Raw genomic sequence first — 18,137 nt, 5'->3', positions numbered from 1 at the left:
TCATAATAAGGTATTCCTGGAGGAAACCAGTATCAGGAATCAAAAGAAAAACTGGAAGCTGCCCAAAATGTTACTTAAGAAACATTAATACCAAGTAGTTAATTTGATTGAAAGGTAAATTAGGCCTTTATAATTTTGTCATTCTCTTTCATCCAGGTGCTATGCTTACATTTGAAGAGATTTCACTGGACTGCATATTTACGAAACAAAGTTGATACATATGTAGAATTTCCCCTGAGAGGCCTAGACATGAAATGCTACTTGCTAGAGGTAAGGTAATTACCTCTGTTAGCCTGCTAAAAAAGATGGCTTTTCTCAGAGAGAGGGTAGAGGTCACTGAGGTAGGGAGATGCTGATGTCATTGCCCACTTCTGCTAACTCAGTCCTGCCACACCTTCTTCCTTGTTCTGCAGCCTGAGAACAGTGGCCCGGAGAACTGCCTGTATGACCTTGCCGCGGTGGTGGTGCACCATGGTTCTGGGTGAGTGTGCCAGTGGGCTTCTTAGGGTGGGCAATTTTGTACCATTCTCAATAACTCTCCCCAAACTCCTAAGCAATGGATTCAGATTCATTAAAGGGGGTGAAGTAGAACTTTTTCCTTCAATCTTGGTGGGAAAGAACGTTCCTGAGAGGATGCTGCAAAACATGAAGAGAAGGTGCAAAAAAGCAAAACAGAGAAAGGTTCATCTGAGCGCAGTGTTCAGAACCAGTCTCTTGTCCACAAAATCCTGAGCAGTCTTTTTTTTTTTTTTTTTTTTTTTTTTTTTTTTTTTTGTCTTTTGTCTTTTTTGCTGTTGTTGTTGCTATTTCTTGGGCCGCTCCTGCGGCATATGGAGGTTCCCAGGCTAGGGGTCGAATCGGAGCTGTAGCCACCGGCCTACGCCAGAGCCACAGCAACGAGGGATCCGAGCCGCGTCTGCAACCTACACCACAGCTCACGGCAACGCCGGATCGTTAACCCACTGAGCAAGGGCAGGGACCGAACCCGCAACCTCATGGTTCCTAGTCGGATTCGTTAACCACTGCACCACGACGGGAACTCCCTGAGCAGTCTTTACTCCAAAAAACTGTGGATTTCCTTGGCCAATTGATATTTACATGGGGGGAGGGCAGAGATGGGAATTATTTAGAATAACTTACTTCAATATCAGCTGCTATAAAGGTACATTTCTTATTTTGGTAAATAACATCCTGATTACTTTTTTTCCCTTAAAGTCTGCATTAGGGGTATATACCTTCTGCTTTCTGGTCTGCTTGAGAATGGCAGTTTTACTTACTTTCAGACTTTGGCAATCCATGCTGGAAATCCTTTCCCCTTTACAGCCATTTATAACCATTCATATCTATAAAGGACAAGTCCACTGCATGTCTGAGTCTCATTTCTGTTTTTCCTTCTTTGGAAGGTTGTAGGATCTTAATTGGACCTAAGAAATCACATCACATGTATCTGGTAGTTGACAGGGACACTCTTAGTCTGGTATCTTGCACTTATGGAAATGTTTGTTTCATGCCATTCTCCATTCTCTTTTCTAGAACCCTTATTAATGTATAATGAATTTCCTGGATCTTTCATATATTTTAACTATTCTTTAGTGATTTCTTTCTCTTGGTTTCTGAAGATTGCCTGACCTTTTTTTCACAGATCACTAATTTGGGTTCATCTGTAGCCAAGCTGAAGATTTGGAATTCCCTGGTGGCCTTCTGGCTAAGGACTTGGTGTTGTCACTGCTGTGGCTTGGGTTTGCTCCCTGGCCTGGGAGCTTTGTCATGCCTGGGGCACGGCCAAAAAAAAAAAAAAAAAAAGATTAGCTCCTCCATGACATTTTTATATTGTGACAATCCTATTTTTCTTTCTGGGGCCACACCTGCAGCATATGGAAGTTCCCGAACTAGGGGTCTAATTGGAGCTGCAGCTGCCGGCCTATACCACAGCCATAGTAACACCGGATCCAAGCCACATCTGCAACTAACACTGTGGCTTGTGGCAACTTTAGATCCTTAACCCACTGGGCGAGGCCAGGGATCAAACCTACATTCTCATGGATACTACGTCAAGTTCTTTTTTTCTTTTTTTTGTCTTTTGCCTTTTTAGGGCCACACCGTGGCATTTGGAGGTTCCCAGGCTAGGGGTCAAATCAGAGCTGTAGCTGTCAGCCTACGCCAGAGCCACAGCAATGCCAGATCTGAGACACTTCTGCAACCTACACCACAGCTCACAGCAACACCGGATCCTTAATGAGCAAGGTCAGGGATCCAACCCGAGTCCTCATGGATACTCGTCAGGTTTGTTAACCACTGAGCCATGATGGGAACTCCTATGTCAGGTTGTTAACCTGCTGAGCAACAGCAGCAATTCCAGTGATCATATTTTTCTGATAACTTTTTCCTAACAACCTGTTCTTGTTGTATGGTTGCAGTATCCTCTTGAAACCATTGGTGTACTAATTTTTAAAGGGGTTTTTTTTTTTTGTTTTTTTTTTTTCTGCATTAAATTCATCTGTGGTTAACTGTTTTACTGGTCTTCCTGGCACTTCTCTTTCATGATTTTTGCTTTACTTAGAATCATCCTAACCGATGAGACTGATTGTTCTTGGTAAATGGTAAGGGTTTTCCTAGTAGTTTATGAAGGTTCCTGTTCTACCTGCCTGCTTTCCCCTACCTGACTGGGAGCACTGATGCAGGGCTTCATGTGTCTGAGTGGTGGGTCATGGGGAGAGAAAGCTTCTGATGGCCAAAGCAGAAGGGAAGGCGCTTCCTTGGAGGCAGATTTCTGCCTTATGCTTGGGTTTCCTCCAAGCTCTGATGGGAAATCTGCTCCTCAGTTTTCCATGTTTCCACACCCCTTGACTCTGCCTGTTAGGTTGAGTGCTCCTTTGCTGTTGAGTTTCTCCATTAATCTGTGTGAACACTGCTTTATGTGTTCTACGAAATCCTCAATTTCTGGTCAGTCCATGGCATTCTTCCCTGTTTTCCAGTGTCAATATATTCCTTGCCATTTCAGTGTCATTTGAGAAGATAAACATGTGCGCTCAATCAGCCAGCTTAAATGGCAAGCCTCTAGAATTTATTCTTTAATTATGATACTTCGTAAAATTTCTGGTATATCTGACAATTTAGATGGTAGCACAGATCCTTTTGTGATTTCTGTAGTCTTTTTCTTTGATCATTTGACTCTTCCTTACAGGGTTGGTTCTGGACATTACACAGCATATGCAACTCACGAAGGTCGCTGGTTCCATTTCAATGACAGTACTGTAACCCTGACTGATGAAGACACCGTCGTGAAGGCCAAGGCCTACATCCTTTTTTATGTGGAACGCCAGGCCAAAGCTGGATCAGACAAACTTTAATACCTCCTCCAAATCATTATTCGTCAACTATACCGGACAAACATTTCCAATTTTCCATAAATACTTGATCCAAGATTTAATTTCATTATGCACTTTTTTAATTTCCTATTTTGGGTTTAGTTTTGTCAATGGTAGTGACTTATTGAACATGGGCACCAACTAATTTTTTTTTTTTTTTTTTTTTTTTTTAGTTCTACCAGAAAACCTCAGCAGATATTTTGATTTGCTGCTTTAGTTGTAATAATTTGGTTTTTATATGTAGGTTCAAGAACTTAGTTCTATTTGACTTTTTTATATTAATGTTTTCAGTTCTCACTTTGAGGCACATTTACATCAATGCTTTGTTACTCTCACATCCTGAAAGCAAGGTATGTTCCTGATTGTGAAGAGCACTGTAACTGCCTGCTGCCTTCTCACAGCTGGAATGGGGATCAGGTTGGCTCTAAATCAAGGATCATGTGTGCGCATGCTCTGTGGCCCAGGAGACTTCAGTGACCGCTCAGTAATCACTCTTTTGCTTGTAAAAGATAACTGAAAGGGCATCATTACGTAGACCAGGTAACTGCTGCTGTTGTTTTCTCTCAAAGCTGCTGTTTATCAGCACTAACTAAATAAATTTGTTGGTTCAGTTGTACCTATACTGCAGATTCAAGAATCACTCTATTTCTTCTTCTTGATTTTGGGGCATTTTCATGGAGGAGATGATAGGGGTACCGAAAAGTCCAAATAAGATCAAATACACATAAGTGTAAAAAATTCTCAGCTACATGTTATCCAGGTGTTATTTATCCAATGTGATGAAACTGTGGCTTCTGTTTTGCCTTTTTGAGTCAGCACCAATTCCCTCATGTGCAGCACTGAGATTAACTGCACGTCCACTCTAGGCTTACTTCTTGCTTGGCGACCTGAGGTTGAGATGCTCACCTCCAGAGTGACTCTGACCGTCACCCACACTTCAGCTAACACTGTGGGGTTGGCCTCCACAGAAGGAAACTAGAGTCTTCACTCTCATTGGCCTCTCCTGATAACACAGCAAGCTGCAAATATTCTCGCTTTGTAGAAGTAATTTCTATTCTTGAATGTAGTAGTTTGTTTTAAAATTGTTTTCAAGAAAAGTAGGTATCGGCATGATTTAGATTTGACTCAAATTGAAATCTGGAACCAGAACCCTGTCTAATGAAGGTAACTGATTTCTATAAGTGCTCCAAGCCAGCCTGCTGATCTTGGGGTGCTGGTGGCATGATGTGCCAATTGTGGCAAAAGAGGAAGGTGCTCCTCCTAGGCCTGCGGGATAGAAGCACTCCATTTTCACGTCCCTTCCTGTCCCAGTCTTCATTTTCCTCCCTTCCCAATCTTATAACAAGTCATTACAAGGGGCAGAATGTATTTCCTGTGAAGCCAGCCAAACACACTTTTCAATAATCTTGTTTATTCTGTTAAAAGAAAAAATGGTTCAGGTTTTCTTAAGTGTATGAATGTAAAGGAAAGTAGGGTGCTCCCCTCCTGGGTCAGATAGTTGAAGCTGTAGGAGCAGATGGGCTCCATTTCCACTTTAGTATTAGCTGAGTAAATCCCATGATTTCTCCGAGCAAGACATCTGTTAAACACTTTAACACGACTAGGAGCGAATTATCATTATGTCTAAACTTGTGGCTACCCAGTACAGCTGCCATTGGCCACATGTGGTTATTAGCTAAATGTTAATTTTAATTAAAAATAAAAACTCAGTTCATCAGTCACACAGGCCAGATTTCAAGAGCTCAGGAGCCACATGTAACTCAGGGCTGCCCAGGTCTGAGACAGTTCCACTGACGTGCAGAGCGTGCAGACAGCACCGGTCTGCATTTCCATTCCAGAGGGGAAAAAAGCTTCACCAGCGTGTTCAGGCCTTAGAGCTTAGAAATAGAGGGCCTGGAATTAAGAGGGAAACATGTACTTAAAATGGCTTACAATGCTAGAGTACACGACGTGTTGAGGCACATGAAATTGTGGTAGTGACTTTTTGACCAACAAAAGTGACAGTTTCACATAACTTGATCCGTATCAATATATTAACACCACACGTCATTAAACTTGAAACGTGTAACTCGTCTGATCTTGCGCCTACGAACCCAGGCTTTTTTGCTTAGAAGGTACACATTTGTAACTCTGACTATTTGCACTTAAGATTATTAGTTTCTGGATGGGCAGCAGTTGTAACTGTGGCAGGAAAGCCTCAGGCAGTATTGATGGAGCAAAGTGGCCTTTGTACCAAATTTATAGCTGACTAGATGGGCAAGTGGTCCTCACACGGGCAGCATAGTTAGCTTAGGAGATAACACATCTCCTCTTTGACTTTTGTCGTGTTTTTATTTCCTGATTTACTTCAGCAGATGTGTTTGAAGGACATCATGAAGGTTCTTTGGAAGAGTGACTGGATCCATGTGAACCGTGCCCTTGAACACTTGTGATATAAATGTGCCTATTTGTATTTTTAAAATTTAACTGTGCAGCCTTATCATGCCTATTTCAGAAGCTGACCTTCGTGCTCTGCAGGGCTTGTCCCGCGTGCTGTGTTGTCTCTAGTGTGCAGGTGGCTTCTCGTTCAGAGAGCAGCGCTGAGGCAGGGCCTTGTGCCGAGTCACAGTCACAGGGCTCCTCGGAACAGGAACAGGAGAACTCTCACAAGTCCTCCCGCACAGGTGGGGGATGGAAACAGTTTGTGGCAACACAAATCTCTCTCCATGGTGGAGAAACCTGTGCTTATCCACTGGATTCTACTCAGTGTCTAGTGATCCAGATGTAACACAACTAAGCCGGGCAAGTGTATGGGCCCTCCCTGGTTGTATTAAATGTGTGTCTCACCTCTGGAACCTACTCAGCAGCTTGGTTTCTGGGGCTGGGCACACATTTACTTCTTAAAGCCAAGCCTCTCCTTCACTGGTTTAGTGTGTACCTAAGTCTGTTTAGTACACTTGGCCCACGTCAACCTCCACCGTCCCCCTGTTGCTGAAGTATCCTCTTCACTCGGGCTCTGGAGACACTCATGAGCAAAAGTCTGTGCCTGCAGCCAGGGCATGGGTCCCAGGTGACAGGAAGGGGTGGGTGTGTGCTGGCGTCATGCTGCAGTCCAAGGTCTAAGCATCGCTTCACTGGGTGCATGCCTTTCCCCCTCAGGTCTGAGGGCGACGGACTCCAGACTGCCCTCTTCGAGTCGTGCTGTGATGCAGTTATGTTCACTAAGACCTAGTTTGTCCGATGCTGAGAAGATTAACTGTGCCAGTGACCAATTTCATTTAAGTTGTAACCATACCCCTTTTCTGCTTCACCAACCCGATCTTTTTTATGGAAAGTATCATTAAAGATCTGGTCTCTTTCCTTTTGACTATTATTTCTGAACACCTTTCAGTGTTGCAAAGTTAGGTGACAATGAACCTGCTTAAGCTATGAACCTTCTGAGCCAGCCAACAGGTAATAGAAGGTTTTTACAGACCCCCTGCCAGCTGGGGCTGCTGGTGCATGTGGGCCCAGATGGCTTGACTTGGAGGGGCAGGGGGGTGGCGGGAGAGCTCCTCTAGTGCCTGCACTCAGGTGCACTAAGGGAGCTCACTTGTGTTGGGCAACTTCATCCTGTCTTCCCTTGTGACACTGATTTTATTAAAATGAGGTCCACTTGCCTCTTCACAGCTAGACACTACCCTGAAGAACCAGGTTTGGGGCTCTGAGCAAAGAATCACCTTTCAAAGTCAAAACAGGTCAACAAGTGCCATTGCTTTAAAAAAAAAAAAAATTCTGCTTTGCGGTAAACTGTACACTCCCTCTCTGCCCCATGTCCCCTGCAAACCAAAAAAACTAAGAACCACCTGTGTCCACATCCACTGTTTTTCCGTGTTACTTATTTGCCGGTTCCTATCAGCCTTCTAAAGTTTGAAGACAGAGGCGCCTGCAGCCCAAATGGTTTTGCCTCCAGTTCCCACATCACACATTTCCTTCTGGCAGCTGTGCAGCTGCTGTTGTTGCAGCCAAGCAGCCGAGCTCCACATGGGCAGAAAAGAAGGAGCTGTGGTCACAACACCTGGCCCTGAGCCAGACCCCTCCCCAAAAGCAGCCATGCACGTGCCCCCCCCCCCCCATATCCTGGGATGCTTCAGCGAAGGAGCCAGGCTCTGAATGTGAGGCCTGCCTATCTTTCACTGTTTGAGCAGCGCTGCAGGAGTGCAACTTGGAAACCACAAGGAAGCAAAAGGACTCTCCCCCACAGACAGTACACTTAACACTGCTCTGTCTTTTAAGAAGGTGAAAGAATGCCCTACTTCCAGGGCTCAGCCCTCTGAAAAGGATGGGTTTGTGAAGGACTGGGGAGGGAGGGGGCTAATAAGGCTTTCCACTAAACCCACCGGTGGTACAGCAGCACCCCTGGTGTGGATACGTTTAACTAGAGCTGGAAGAGGGACTCTGGCTGTCAGCTGGGACAACTACGATGATGAGCTGGAAAGAGCAGTACCTAGTTGTCCTTTCCTTGAGAAACACTTCTTCCTTTTGGCTGTTTCTTGGTTTATGTTGTTTTCAAGGAAAGTCAGACCTTCCATTTCACCTTGGCAAGTGGTGGGGTGACTGTGATGGACTCCTCAGAGCACGGGAGCTGATGCCAATGGCTGCCTTCTTCCCTTGGCTGCATTCTGCTTTCACAGGCCAAGCTGCACCAGGGCTGACCGAGCCTTAGCCTCAGAAGAGGTGTTTCATCTGTGTTACTCCACCCACGTGCAAAACAAAGTGTTCCCCCTCCTTCCAATTCCCATTATGTGGGAGAAGGAATGGAGGTGACCACTGAGGGGCTGCTCCCTGGTCTAGCAGAGGAAGACCGGTTTCCTCGTCTCATTACTTAACCCACCAAGCCAACCAACTGGTACACAGAGTGAGGCCTTCGCAGGAGGAAAACTGAGGTGGGGTCTGGTCAAGGATCGGGAGCGAAGTGATATTAGAAAATGCTTCATGGATTGAGAAATCTCAGATCCTGAATAGAGAATAAAAAAAACCTTCAGGAAGCCTGGCTAGCAGCTCACCGCCAGGAGCTCAGGGCATTCACAAGGAAGATGGTGTGTGACTGGCTCAATGGGCAAGCGCAGACTGAAGTACAGCAACCTAAAACTGTTTCAAGCAGTTTTGTATTAGGAGCTACCTCAACCACCCTGACATTTTGGAAAATACAGGCTGGATACAGCAGGACACAACTCTTAAAGGCTAAAGCCAAGTAAACCGAAGTTTAAAAAGTGACACATATATACACAGAAGAATCTTGGAGAGAGAAGCTACTGAGGACAAACCCTTTATGGAAAAAACGAAGGGTATACATAGAGGCAAATGGGAGACCGAGGAAATCCCTGTGCCTGGAGGAGGGCAGCAGGATTTGAAGGCAGTTCTGAAGCCTGGAAAGTGTCACTACTGAGCAAAAGTAACAGAAAAGGGGTACTACCCATGCCTTCTGCTTACATCTCTGAGCACAAAACTACCACACTGCTCTTTATAGACAAACCTTTTCCTACAAAGAGCAGAGCAAAAGACTCCTATTGATGTCCCAGAAAATAAAAACAGACACTGTTTGCAATTAGAGTCCTTCCCAGTGACAAGAGACTTGCAGGCCCAGACGGAGGTGGTCTAGCCAGTACCACGAATGAAAACGCCAAAAGAGCTCTCTGCCTAATGCCATTGTCAGCTAAAAGCAAAGAAATCCCTTTTAAGGAAGCTATTTAACTTCAATACGCTGCTTCTCTGCCAAGATCTTCAATTCCTCTGAACATAAGCCGAGCCACACACTGCTGCACGTATGTCTGGGCCTGGACCTCCCCCCTCCTCAGAGCGGCAGCACCAGTTGTTGGCCAAAAATAAACACCATTCCTCAACCATATATGTCCACCAGCCCAGAGCTGGGGAGGAGCAGCAGGAGGTAGGTCAGGTCCCCGGGCTCCAGTCATACTCTGTGTGGCCGCTGCACACCATGCACATCACCCAGCTCAACCGGGAGTGCCTGCTGCACCTCTTCTCCTTCCTGGACAAGGACAGCAGGAAGAACCTCGCCAGGACCTGCCCCCAGCTCCAGGACGTGTTTGAGGACCCCGCACTCTGGCCCCTGCTGCACTTCCGTTCCCTCACAGAACTCAAGAAGGACAACTTCCTCCTGAGCCCAGCCCTCAGGAGCCTCTCCATCTGCTGGCATTCCAGCCGCGTGCAGGTGTGCAGCATTGAGGACTGGCTCAAGAGCGCCCTCCAGAGGAGCATCTGCAGCCGGCATGAGAACCTGGTCAATGATTTCCTCCTCCAGGTGTGCGACAGGTAGGCCACCTCCTGTGCTGGCTTTGCTGGCTCTGGCATCTGGAGTTCTATGAGGCTTCTGGGGGGCAGGGAAGAGCAAACCACAAGAGGATGGCTCCGATTTGGAGAGCCTCAGACTAGGCCCAAGGCAACCCCCTGCTCCCAGGCCCTGCCACAGTGCAGTCCCCAGATGGGGGAAATGGGCACCAAGCCTCCCCTTAGCCTCACAGGTCCTAGAGCTGCTTCTGCAAAGAGGAAGAACTCGGCTTCAGCTGTCCCCATCTTTTGGGCCAGCTGTCCTCCCTGGCAGCCATTAAACGCTGGGTGGGTCCAGCTGGGCCTTGATTTTTCAAAGTCAGGCCCCAGGAAAAGGTTCCTAGATTCAGCAGTCAGCTCACCGCTCCACCCTGCCCCTAGCAAGCAAACCCCAAGACCTGTGAAATGCAGCTGTGGAAGGAGAGCTTAGAGGGCTCAGCTCTGAGTTAGCTAAACCAAGCTAGGCTCCGGAAATAGGGGTGGTGATAAATTATGGTTTCCTAGAAACTTACTAATCTTCACGCTACCCAAAGGAGAAAGTGTTCTAGCCTAAGTTTTCAGATAAGCAAACCAAAGCTCTGACAGGTTGTGTGATCTGCCCCAAAGTCTAAAGCTGCCAGATTTTAGCAAATAAAAACTCAAGCCCAGTTAAATCAGCAAGGTGTGGCCTGGCCTTCCCAGGCCACTGTCTGGGCACACCAAGTGTCCCCAGAGTTACCAAAAAAAAAAAAAAAAGCAAAGGACTTGATGGTCATGGTCCTCCTCCGAGTCCCTCAGTTCTGCTAGTGTCCATGTGACCCCAGCCCCAATATTTAAACTCTTTCAACCTCATTTCTTCATCCATAAAGTGGGATAAATTGCCTTATCTTGCAGGCTAAAAGAATTAAATGACACAGTAGCACGGGCACATAGTGGGTATTGCCAAGTATCCACCAATTCTAGATCTGGCAGTCTTCTGGGGAGGGGGTGTTGGGAAGAACAGGTGAGGATGGCTGGGCCAGGATGGAGGCGGCTCTTTCTCTGGTGTCTTCCTGCATCAGGCTTACTCTAAAGGTTCTCAGAGGAAGGGATCACTTAACACCCTTGGGGCTTAAACACCTACCTAGTCCTTACAACCAACCTGAAGGTAACACTTGTCAGATGAAGAGGGGCCCCAGTAAGGTTTAGACATTTGTCCTGGGTCAGACAGCAAATAAGTCACAGGCAAGTCACTTGAGCTCTCTGGGCCAGTTTCCTCACAAAATGGGGTGGAGCGTTGGTATGAAGCATAAGGAAGGCGTGTCAACTTGGGCAGATGCGACGCACTCAGCGTGTGGATGTGGCCATGCTCAACCTATTTCAGTTCCTTCCTTCCTCAGGCAAAGGGAGCTGAGCTGGTGCAGGCAAGTTCAGTCAAAAGGCAATGGGGTAGGCTGATGGGGAACAGAACCCCCCCCCCCTTCCCCGGGGCTGACTCCAGCTTCCTCTGGCTACAGGAAACCAAAGCCAGCGCCCACCAGTCAGGTTCTTCTTGACAGGAAGCAGTCTGGTCCTGCTCGCTCCCAGGAAACATGGGTTTTGATTGCCTATAGAAGTCCCTGTGCAGGCTCCAGACATCCCAAATCTCATTTAATCCTCCAACAATCCCACCGGTAGGCGTTATTCTCCCTCCCCCAACTCCTACTTCACCCCTACCCAAGGCAACAGGTGAGGAGAGAACCAAAGCAGCTACAGTCGTTCCTCCTTGGAACCAGCATCTCTATGTTCACAGCAGGACACGGACCTGGGTCTCCACTGGGGTCTCCTGAGGCTAAGAGCTCACGCAGATTAAAGCACGGCGGGGCGAGTGGCAGAAAGGGAAGGAGAAACGGGACAAAAGCCCCAGTTCAGATCCAGGCTCCGTTACTGCAGAGTTCTCGTCTCTGATACGCCTGGTCTCCCAGAGTTGGAAAACGCACCAACCACCTCAGGGAACTTCGGGAAGCGGCGTGGCGCGGGGAGGGGGCGCACGCTAGCATTCTAACCGCACCCTCCTCGGCACTGGCCCGCGGTCACCGCGTTCTCTCCGCAGGTGCCCCAACCTGGCATCCGTCACGCTATCCGGCTGCGGTCACGTCACCGACGACTGCCTAGTGCGTCTGCTCCTCTCCTGCCCGCGCCTGCGCGCTCTGCGCCTGGAGAACTGCGCGCGCGTCACCAACCGCACGCTGACAGCCGTGGCGGCGCACGGGCGCGCGCTGCAGACGCTGCACGTGGACTTCTGCCGCAACGTGAGCGCGGCTGGCCTGCGCCGCCTGCGCGCCGCGTGCCCGCGCCTGACGCTGCGCGCCGAGCACAGCGCAGCCATGATCCCAGACCAGCCCCCGCGCGGCCCGCAAGCGCCCGGCGCCGCTTTCCGCAAACTGCTGCAACGCTAGCTGGGCGCCTCTCCGCTGGGAGGACACCCGCCTCGGGCGTCCCGGCGGAAGGAGCGACCTGGCTTGAACTCCAACTCCTAGACAGCCGCCACATCCTCATCCAAGACGAGGATACGAGCGCCTACCTCACGTGATTTTATACACAGGCTAAGCGGGAAATTTGATGGCCCGATGCTTGGAAAACACTCCAGTGTTTATTTATCTCACTAAACACCAGCACCCTTCCCCGTCTCTCCCGCGCACCGTATTCTCCGCCTGGCGCCGCCCGTAGCTGCAGGAGGCCCTACCCAACACCAACGAGTTTGGAGATATAAATAACCTGGCGGGGAGGCGTGACCACCCGGGGCTCCCCCGCAGCGCGCGGGGCGGGCCACCCCGGGAAAGCGCGCAGTGAAACCCCCGGGCCCTCGGAGGGTCTAGGTGGTGCGCCAGCGGGAAGAGGGAAGGAACCCCTGGCACAGGGACCGAGACAGCCATCGAACTGCGGCTTTGCTTTACAGCCACCCCAGCGTGCTCGCCTTTTTTCCGGGCAGATGCATTTCTAGGAGGGACTGCAAACAAGGTTCCAGAAAACTCGCTCGTTGATGTGCTTCTTTCATAAACAGCCGTTTTTATCCTCATTTTCTACCGTTCTCTCATTAATAAGGGGAAAAAAATCATTTGAAAAACCCGAAGACTTAAAAGCAATAGCCCTGGTTAGATCACTGGATAATGAAACCCTTAAAAGCTGATGCAAAATTAAAATTTTTACCTGCTAGATTTGCTGAACGTGGCAACGTCTGGAGTTCCAACTTCAGGGCTTTAGTCACTGGTGTCCCACCTTTATCCACCAAAGCAAAGGCTTTCGGCCAACCAGCAGCCTCCTGGTCCCAGGTACATGGGGAAAACTGGCTAAGTGGGGAAGGCAGGGAGGATGGTGGAGGGGTGGGCGATGCTCACGCTCTGGCTCCTCCCATTACCAGCTAAGATCAAGGTCCTTTACCCACCTGAGGCCAGGAGTTTCTTGTGAAAGGGGCTCTTGATCCCTACTCACAGGTTCCTTAATATGTTGCCCGAATACTGGAGAAACAGCACGGAATAAGCCATTCTGTTATCAAGGAGCTTACATTCTAGTGAGGGAAGAGACAGTAATTGGTGTATAGAAAGGTTAAGTATTGGAGAAGGTGAAGCACAGGCTAAGAGGCTATCTGGGAGTTGCTGGGAAAGGCAGAAGCAACTTAAATGAGGTCGATCAATGTAAGCCCCATTGAGAAGGTGGATCTGAGAAATAAAGTGAGGGAGAGCATCTGGGAGGAAAATATTCCAGGCAGAGGAAACAGCCATCAGCATAAAGGCCCCAAACTAGGAGCATGGCAGGTGTGTTAGGGAATAGGAGGTCAGTATGGCTGAAACAGAGTAAATGAGGAGGAAAGGTGAGCAGGAGAGGTGATCAGAGAAATAAGGGATGAGGGAGGCCTCACAGGTTATTATGAGAATGAAATGAGAGGTGGAGATCCCCCACCCAGCCTACCCCGAGCAGGAGCCAGGGCCCCAAAAAGATGATGCTGGCTGAAGGCCCAGAGGCACTGAAATTTCTCTAGGCAGAACCTGTGGGCAGGCAAGCAGCACCTCACCCGCCCAGACCCCTCCATGGGCTGCTGAAGGCCTCAGCTGCTGCTCTTGGACCCCTGGTTGGACCGCCACTAGCTGCAGTGGAATGGAAGGGCCCACTACTAGCCTATGAGATGCAGCCTTTCGCTGGGTGATTTTCCATTTTACCCACCATTGCTCTGGACTCTGGAGAGAGGCTTTGCAGGGATTTAATTTTTCAACCACTACTGCAAACAATGTTGAAAGAAAGCTCAGGCTTCCATAGAGTTAAAAGTTTGTTTAAAAGAGCTATTTAAACCCCAGGGCTTTGCGTTCATCATCTCTGATAAGCCCCAATTCCCAGAGGTCCTGTTTGCCCTGAGTTGGTGGTTTAGTCTGAGGAACAGGATCCTGGTTTCTAGTTCTCCTCCAACCAAGGGCAGGTCAGCCCGCTCCAAATCTCAGCTTTCTTACCTGATTGAGAAAGCTAGACAATCTTGCTTGTTAAGGTCTGTTAAGGATTATGAGATTGTGTTTGTAAAGCAAAGGTCACTTTAAATTTAGCCTGAATATGGATAACCTGCATTCCCCTGAGGCTCCTTTTCCCATGGAAGCTCTTTTATAAATGAGGGTTGTTTCCTTTGATGTTCAGTAACCCCCACATACCAAGACTGTAGTGGTTATAGAACTACAACTGTGTTGACAGCTGTGTCCAGCATTGTTTCTAAGGATCTACCCCGCCTCCCCCCGACACACACACACAGGAGCTTTGGGTCTCTGACCCCAGGCCCGTCTCAGGTGCTCCCAGAAGGCAGGCACTGACTCTCCACCCTGCCTTCTAACAGTCACTGTTCACATAACCAGGCACTGAGCAAAGTGCTGGACCGAACACGGTGCCCTGCTTAATCTAAAAGCAACTTTCAAGGTCTTTTCTCAGGTGTACACAGAACAAGGGGCATTGCATACTTAATTAATCCACTGATTCATTCATCTCACAAACATTTACTGGGTATTGGCCGTGGGCTGGGTGGGCCAGTCCTTACCTCATGGGAGTCAGTCAGAAGACATGCAAATGGGGGTGGGGGTGGGGGTGGGGGTGGTAGTTTGAGTGCTCTCTCAGCTCCACCATCTGTAACTTTTGACAAGTTATGATTTCTCCAAGCCTCTGTTTCTCTATTTGTAAAACAGGGCAGTACCCTTTCTGTGACACCATGATGGGATCGTCTAAATGTGTAGCACCTGGAAGGCAGAGGGTAGGGAAAGGCATCCTCACATCTGTAAGGGGCTAGAAAAGCCAGGTGCCTGACAGAACCCACAAGGCACAGACAGTAGAATGAAGCAAGCTGAGCCTACATGGGAAAGGTCCGGAAACATGTGATGGAGGACATGGTCTTTGAGCCACGTCTGAAGACTGACCCCAGCTCTCATAAGGTTGGTATCAGTAGGCACAGCTCAGAAAAGGCAGTCAGGAAACCCAATGCATGTCCAGAGAAGAGAGAGCATGCTGGGGGAGATGGGAGCCTGAGCCTGTTGCAGAGCCACCTAGAAATGGCTTGGAGGTGATCTATGCCCTCACAGCCTCTGTTAGAGCAGACCACAGACTTCCTCCGGCTCCTAAATGCTGATTGTTTTCACTCTCAGTTTCGGCCAAGGCAGCCAAAGTGAAAGGCGGTGGGGCTGGGGGGGGGAGTACAGACCTGAGCACCAGGGCAAGATAGTGCACAGGGTCCTCAGGGCCTGCTGAGACTGGGGCTGCACCCTGTGAGGTCAGGGGCTCCAGACTGCTCTCTGGAGGCAGAGCCTGCTTAGGGGGTGTTGGGCTGTGATGCTTGTCTTACAGGGACACACTGAGCCCCCTCAACTCCACCACGAGCGTGCTGCCAGGAAGCCAGGTCTTCCAGCTCTAGTCTGTAAGTACTTGTGATCTAGCACTTCCCCTCTCCTAACCTTGAATTCTTGTTCTGTAAAGTGAGAGATAATCTGACACCTTAGCTCTAGGAGTCCTCCAGCTCTGGCATTCAATGCCCAAGACTTGCTTTTTGCTAAAAATCAAGCTCAAAACTGGGATGTAGGTTTCATGTGGCTGGCAGCGCTGGGCAAAAGCCACAAAGCTGGGAGGCCAAGAACAAAGGTGCACCTTTAAGGGCCGTTGTGGAAATCTTAAATTTTAAAAGCTGGAGGTCAAAGTTCTCTCAAGGTTGTTTAAGGATGATAAAAAAAGAAGTGTAAGGATTTGTTACCTGAATGAGTCTAGCAAACAAACAAAATGGCCTAAGCCTCTACAAGGGTGGAAAGTGAACTATGGGGAGAAAAATATCTGTACTAAGCTCAGTTCAGTTCCTGAGATCAGGGACTCATCTAATTTCTGTTTGCAAACACATACCTTTTACCTTATTGTAGAAAACAACTGCCTGTAAGGCTCTCTGGCATCGCATTTGAGCAGGCTATCAGCCTTGTCCTTATCCACGAAGTACAATGGAAGCAGCATGTGGCATGAACTTGCAGTGGATGAAAAAGACAAGCCACCCAAGGCCTTGCCCTCTTCCTGTTCCCCCTCCAGCAGCCAAAGCATTCACAGCTGCTCCCCAGATGGCCCTTTCTCCAGACCACATGCTTATTCTGACATGCCTGAGCAAACAAGCACATCACCCAGGGCCTTCTAGGGCTGGGTTTAAGCATCAAGGATGGAACCCTTTCCCAGTCCCCTGTACAACGCCCTACCATCCAACATTCACGGATATAAAAGCCACCCATTAGTTCTTACATGAATTCACACATTCACTCACTCACATATGCTAAGGGCCCACTGGCTCCCCTTCCAGTGTAGATGACATGTAATTGTAAACTGTTCTGCTCTTTAACTTCTTGATGGGGGGGGGGGTTAGAACTGCATTACTTTAGTTGGCTTCCTCCTTGCCAAGCAGAGGTGCATCCCATACCAGGTATCATGGGGCTTTTCAAGAAAAACTCCTATTAGTGTGTTACATTTTAAGCCAGCTATGGAGAAGGGGGAAGGGTGGTGCTAAAAGGATGGACCAAGCGGCTAACACAAGGACCCTGGAGTAGGGAACACAGAGAGAGGCCAAGGAAGACAGAACAAATGAAAACAGAGTTTCCACCACAGGGGCTACTGTACCCACGTGGCCCTCTGCCATGTCATTTCCAAGCAAAGCCCAGTGTGATGGAATGTTTTTGATGGGTCAAAAGCTATCAGAGTCAGAAGAGCCTGAAAGCTCACTCCTCTCTCCATCGGAAGCTCCAATAACAAAAGTGGCCCATGTGCTGATTCCTGAATCGGCTTTATTTCTCTGCATAAGGAACCCTGCACAGGCAATTCAAATTAAAACAAAATAAATATATGAATATTCATGTAAAACTGTCCTTTCTAATGAACAATTATACACAATGTACAATTTCATGTTCACTGGGTGGGTTTACAAAAATGTACCATTCCCAACTAAAAATGCACCAAAATGGTTCCATGCAAACTTATCAAAAGTGACCAAAAATATGGAGGGAAAAACCTGACTGAGAGCACTTTGTCTTTTTTTTTTTTTTTTTGTACAATCACAGAAAAATAAAAACATCTAATTTCTTTGTTACATTCAGAGTAACTAAGTGTGGCCACTGTTTATAATGTTGGTTTATGTTCCTAAAACATCTATATAGTTACCATAAAAGTATATCAACATTAAACTGGAAGTGAGCATTACTGACAAGAAAGAGGGGTGACGGCACCCTTGGCGGTCAGTAGTCAGTGTCGGAGCCCTCGGCGTTGTCCACGTTTCGGGAGAGCATGTAGTTGTCCATGTCAATGGAGCGGCAGTTGTTGATGGCATAGCGCAGGCGCTCGGCCATGACCAGCTGGCTAGAATAAGGGGGCAGCCTCAGCTGGAAGAAGCAGGTCTGTGAGGTAGGCAGACTGTCATAAGGCTGTAGAGAGAGAGAGACCCACAGCTGTGACTGCAGCACTGGGGTGCCATGCGGGAGCAGGGCTGCCCATTACCACCACCCCCAACGTCAGGAAAGCACTCCTCTCTGCCTTCAGGTGGGCTCCACAGACATGAATGACCACACCTCGAGAGGAAGCAGAGTGGCCCTGGTAGGAAAGGTGTCCCGTGGCCATTGAGGCTTTTGATGAAGATGCTTCTTCCCTCTCCTCACTCCTCCACTGCCCTCACGTGTTAAGTGAGGGGGAGCCCTGATTGGCAGGATTACTTGGGAGAACATGCTTCACACAGTGCCTGCCACAGAGGAGGAGTGAAAAGGAGTTTGTTCTCTTTCACCAATGGTGCAAACTTGAAGCTGCTGCAGGGAGCCCCCAGCAGAGGTGGCGAAATGGAAGGAACAACTATGAGGGAGCCACCACACTCCTCCCTTCACTGTCCTCCTAACGAGCATTCTGCATCCTTCGTCAGCCACAGCTGACAGCACACAGCTCAGATGAGGAAGGAGCAGTTAATGACCGCTCAGAATATCCATTTAACCTACAGTGATG

The 18,137-nt window shown here is 48.4% G+C and overlaps 3 protein-coding genes across 55 annotated transcripts in view; 2 read left to right on the top strand and 1 right to left on the bottom strand.

The window, feature by feature from the left end:
* Positions 1-6,707, top strand: part of USP3 (ubiquitin specific peptidase 3) — a 101,127-nt gene extending 94,420 nt beyond the window's left edge. For 6 of the 8 annotated variants that reach the window (XM_021094087.2, XM_084967462.1, XM_021094093.2 and 3 more), the window contains 3 exons: positions 157-270; positions 414-481; positions 3,185-6,707. In XM_021094087.2, coding sequence (XP_020949746.1) covers positions 157-270; positions 414-481; positions 3,185-3,350 — 348 coding nt within the window. In that variant the 3' untranslated portion in view covers positions 3,351-6,707. Of the gene's footprint in view, positions 1-156; positions 271-413; positions 736-1,051 lie in introns of all 8 variants that reach the window. The other 2 variants (XR_014809649.1, XR_014809653.1) reach the window with 1 other exon arrangement.
* A 2,592-nt stretch (positions 6,708-9,299) lies between these two features.
* FBXL22 (F-box and leucine rich repeat protein 22) lies at positions 9,300-17,253 on the top strand. Of its 9 annotated transcripts, XR_014809809.1 has the most exons (5): positions 9,300-9,659; positions 11,725-12,943; positions 14,828-15,070; positions 15,480-15,549; positions 16,040-17,253. XR_014809809.1 is itself a non-coding variant. In XM_021094142.2 (2 exons), exons 1-2 carry the CDS (start codon positions 9,325-9,327, stop codon positions 12,068-12,070), a joined length of 681 nt encoding a protein of 226 aa, XP_020949801.2. In that variant the 5' UTR covers positions 9,300-9,324; the 3' UTR covers positions 12,071-17,253. The 9 variants fall into 9 exon arrangements, 1 of the variants encoding a protein (XP_020949801.2); XR_014809811.1 differs by lacking the exon at positions 14,828-15,070; XR_014809813.1 differs by lacking the exon at positions 15,480-15,549.
* The window catches only part of HERC1 (HECT and RLD domain containing E3 ubiquitin protein ligase family member 1), a 197,980-nt gene continuing 196,762 nt past the window's right edge, over positions 16,920-18,137 (bottom strand). For all 38 annotated transcript variants that reach the window (XM_084967006.1, XM_084967044.1, XM_084967018.1 and 35 more), the window contains one exon: positions 16,920-17,572. In XM_084967006.1, coding sequence (XP_084823132.1) covers positions 17,387-17,572 — 186 coding nt within the window. In that variant the 3' untranslated portion in view covers positions 16,920-17,386. The remainder of the gene's footprint in view (positions 17,573-18,137) is intronic.

The sequence above is a fragment of the Sus scrofa genome, chromosome 1 (assembly GCF_054392235.1).
Source record: "Sus scrofa isolate SSC_HxYL_T2T_F1_AM1 chromosome 1, Sscrofa_HxYL_maternal_Yorkshire_Landrace_v2.0, whole genome shotgun sequence".
NCBI lineage: Eukaryota > Metazoa > Chordata > Mammalia > Artiodactyla > Suidae > Sus > Sus scrofa.
This window is presented reverse-complemented; position numbering and strand designations above follow the sequence as displayed.

Excerpts from the sequence above, each read along its gene's own strand:
- FBXL22 (XM_021094142.2), top strand. The coding sequence starts at position 9,325 with ATGCACATCACCCAGCTCAACCGGGAGTGCCTGCTGCACCTCTTCTCC. Across the intron at positions 9,660-11,724 it reads CTCCTCCAGGTGTGCGACAG|GTGCCCCAACCTGGCATCCG; the intron begins GTAGGCCACCTC and ends TTCTCTCCGCAG.